Here is a 1,474-nt window from a genome sequence, read left to right on the forward strand (position 1 = left end):
CAAAAGCACAAACCGCAAATAAGAACGCAAATTATCCTGCCATTCGGACTCTCTCTCTCTCTCTCTCTCTCTCTCTCTCTCTCTCTCTCTCTCTCTCTCTCTCTCTCTCTCTCTCTCTCTCTCTCCCCATTTCTTTTGGGCTGCAGCTCTCACTGCATTCTGGGTCACTGAATTTTGGGTCTCTGAGCTTATGTTGTTGTTCTTTGTCCCTGCGGTTTTTTTAGTGGGAGCATTTTATCATTAATTCTGGGGCTGTTCAAGTTCGTGTACATATGGTGCTCTCGATATTCTGGGTACCATTGAAATCTCTTGAGTTATTCGTGCTCTACTTCTTCTGACATTCTGGGTTCCTGAGTTCGAGAGAACGCAGTTTTTCTGCCATTTCTGGGTCTCTGAGTATTTGTCTTCAGAGTTCTCTCATCATTCTGGGTCTCAGAGGTTTTGTGCCTGAGTTTTCTCACCTTTCTGGGTCTCTGAGTTTTTGTTCCTAGAGTTCTCTAACCACTCTGGGTCTGAGTTTTTGTGCTTGGAGTTCTCTCAGTATTCTGGGTCTCTGAGTTTTTGGGTTCAGAGTTCTCTCACCATCCTGGGTCTCTGAGTTTTTGTGCCTAAAGTTCTCTCACCTTTCTGGGTCTCTGAGTTTTTGTTCCTAGAGTTCTTCTAACCATTCTGGGTCTCTGAGTTTTTGTGCTTGGGTCTCTCTTCTGGGTCTTTGAGTTTTTGGGTTTAGAGTTCTCACCATCCTGGGTCTCTGAGTTTTTGTAAAGTTCTCTCTTCTGGGTCTCTGAGTTTTAGTCTTAGAGTTCTCTCACCATTCTGGGTCTATGAGTTTTTGGGCTTGGAGTTCTCTCACCATTCTGGGTCTCTGAGTTTTTGGGTTTAGAGTTCTCTCACCATCCTGGGTCTCTGAGTTTTTGTGCCTAAATTTCTCTCACCATTCTGGGTCTCTGAGTTTTTGGGCTTAGAGTTCTCTCACCATCCTGGGTCTATGAGTTTTTGTAGCTAAAATTCTCTCACCATTCTGGGTCTCTGAGATTTGTGCCCAAAGTTCTCCCCCCATTCTGGGTCTCTGAGTTTTTGGGCTTAGAGTTCTCTCACCATCCTGGGTCTCTGAGTTTTTGGGTTAAGAGTTCTCTCACCATCCTGGGTCTCTAAGTTTTTGGGCTTAGAGTTCTCTCACCATCCTGGGTCTCTGAGTTTTTGGGTTAAGAGTTCTCTCACCATCCTGGGTCTCTGAGTTTTTGGGCTTAGAGTTCTCTCACCATCCTGGGTCTCTGAGTTTTTGGGCTTAGAGTTCTCTCACCATCCTGGGTCTCTGAGTTTTTGGGCTAAGAGTTCTCTCACCATTCTGGGTCTCTGAGTTTTTGTGGTTACAGTTCTCTCACCATTCTGGGTCTCTGAGTTTTGTGCCTAGAGTTCTCTCACCATTCCGGGTCTTTGAGTTCTTGGGCTAAGAGTTCACTCGCCATTCTGG

At 45.4% G+C, this 1,474-nt stretch overlaps 1 protein-coding gene across 1 annotated transcript in view; it reads right to left on the reverse strand.

Annotated features, from left to right (window-relative positions):
• Positions 1-1,060, reverse strand: part of LOC136839806 (FERM domain-containing protein C-like) — a 72,253-nt gene extending 71,193 nt beyond the window's left edge. Inside the window, exons 1-2 of the mRNA XM_067106137.1 lie at positions 977-1,060; positions 740-822 (exon numbers count right to left, since the gene is read on the reverse strand). Coding sequence (XP_066962238.1) covers positions 740-822; positions 977-1,060 — 167 coding nt within the window. The remainder of the gene's footprint in view (positions 1-739; positions 823-976) is intronic.
• Positions 1,061-1,474: the final 414 nt, after the last annotated feature.

The sequence above is a fragment of the Macrobrachium rosenbergii genome, chromosome 1 (genome assembly GCF_040412425.1).
Source record: "Macrobrachium rosenbergii isolate ZJJX-2024 chromosome 1, ASM4041242v1, whole genome shotgun sequence".
In the NCBI taxonomy this organism is placed as follows: Eukaryota; Metazoa; Arthropoda; class Malacostraca; order Decapoda; family Palaemonidae; genus Macrobrachium; species Macrobrachium rosenbergii.